Raw genomic sequence first — 1,637 nt, 5'->3', positions numbered from 1 at the left:
TCTCTCTCTCTTAATTTGTGAGTATTACTGAACTCCTAACTAGTTTCTGGTGGAAAGTGCAATGTGTTCCAAACTATTCATTGTTTTCTGATAATAAATTGTTTGTGACAGTACTTACAAAGGTAGCGTGAAATCATGTTGCAGAAGAATCTGATGGAGGAGAAGCAACAGCTGAATTATGACCAGCCACTTCTGTCGGTGAGAAGATTCTCGCCAATGGTAGCCTCAGAGAAACATAATGCAAGGAAAGCAGACAAATCCCTCCCTGGTATACCTCGGCTTCCTCTTTATAAAACAGAATTGAAATCGGGTCCTGTAACGAATCCAGGAACGGTACCTTTTCTCTGGGAACTGCGCCCTGGACGACCGAAGGAAGAGATGAAACCACAGAGTGAAAACTCTGACAGACTTCCGATTGCCCCGAAACTTCCTCCTGGGAAATCTTCGATAGTCAATAAGAGCCAAGCAATAAATGTTGAAGCGGTAAACAATTTCGAGAGATGTAACAAAACAATAGAGAAGGAGACTTTTCATTTGGGGGATAGTGATGAAGCATATGCCGATGCACTCGATACATTCTCAAGCACTGAATCAATTTTCTTTAATTGTAGCACGAGTGGCTTAAGTTCATTGGATGAACTAGAGGTGAAACCATCTGGAACTTTTTCGACGGATCCATTGACAAGAGAATTCATGATGGAGCGGTTCCTCCCTGCAGCAAAGGCTATGGCATCAAAGACACATTTATATGCCACCAAAAAGCAAACCATAGTCCAAGAAAAACCAAGAGAAATAAAGATATTAATTAATCCAGATAAGCCTTCAATGCAGCACGGACCTAGTCTTGTAAAGCACTATTTACAATTCCAAGACAATGAAGAGGTAGAAGAAGAAAGTGACGAGGATTATGATCTAAACGGAAATTTTCCCGCAGTTTGTGGGTTACTACCGCGGTTCTGCTTAAATCACTCGTTCTGTCTCATACATCCTGTAACTGCAACGAGCACGAGGACCCGATTACCAAAGTCTTCGGTTAATAAATTGCACGACAGATCTTCAGCTGCTACTTCTTATAGTAAAAGAGACGCTGAGGTAAAAAAAAAAAAAAAAAACAAATCATAGTTTTCTTTCTCGTGTCCCCCTATGTGCTTATGTTTCCTAATCTTCGTCCTGGGGTTTTTGATGACTAAGTTGTATATTGGCTGCAGTCTAGGTCTAATTTTTCTGATCGAAATTCCGTTGGTACTCAGAATAGTTTGAGAACTGACTTCAATTCAAGTAGCCGTCAGAGACAGAATCCTAATGGATCATTTCTAGGCAAGCAACTAGAAGAACACAGCACATCAAAATCATTCGATAAATCGCCTAATAAAGAAAAAGGAGTCATCATTTTTCCCAAAGAATCAAAGAATCAGGGGATTAATGGCTTCGGATCACATAAAAAGGGCCATAAAACCTTTTGGGATTTCTTGTCTGAGAAGGACAGTTCAGAGGAATCATGTTCAGGAATTCCTGTTCTGGAGAGAACTCTGTATCTCGACGCTGTACAGAAAATAAAATCTCCGATCAGGGAACCTTTTTCTCCCAATATGCAAGGGTCGAAGGAACAGCCTAGTTCGAGTGAAAAAGAGTATAAA

At 40.4% G+C, this 1,637-nt stretch overlaps 1 protein-coding gene across 1 annotated transcript; it reads left to right on the top strand.

Annotated features, from left to right (window-relative positions):
• Positions 1-6: 6 nt before the first annotated feature.
• LOC111382181 lies at positions 7-1,634 on the top strand (the record flags this gene model as incomplete). Its single annotated transcript, XM_023006080.1, has 2 exons — positions 7-1,092; positions 1,209-1,634. Coding segments are annotated over exons 1-2 (1,383 nt in total), but the record flags the coding sequence as incomplete, so codon positions are not given.
• Positions 1,635-1,637: the final 3 nt, after the last annotated feature.

The sequence above is a fragment of the Olea europaea genome, unplaced genomic scaffold, assembly GCF_002742605.1.
Source record: "Olea europaea var. sylvestris unplaced genomic scaffold, O_europaea_v1 scaffold24424, whole genome shotgun sequence".
In the NCBI taxonomy this organism is placed as follows: Eukaryota; Viridiplantae; Streptophyta; class Magnoliopsida; order Lamiales; family Oleaceae; genus Olea; species Olea europaea.
This window is presented reverse-complemented; position numbering and strand designations above follow the sequence as displayed.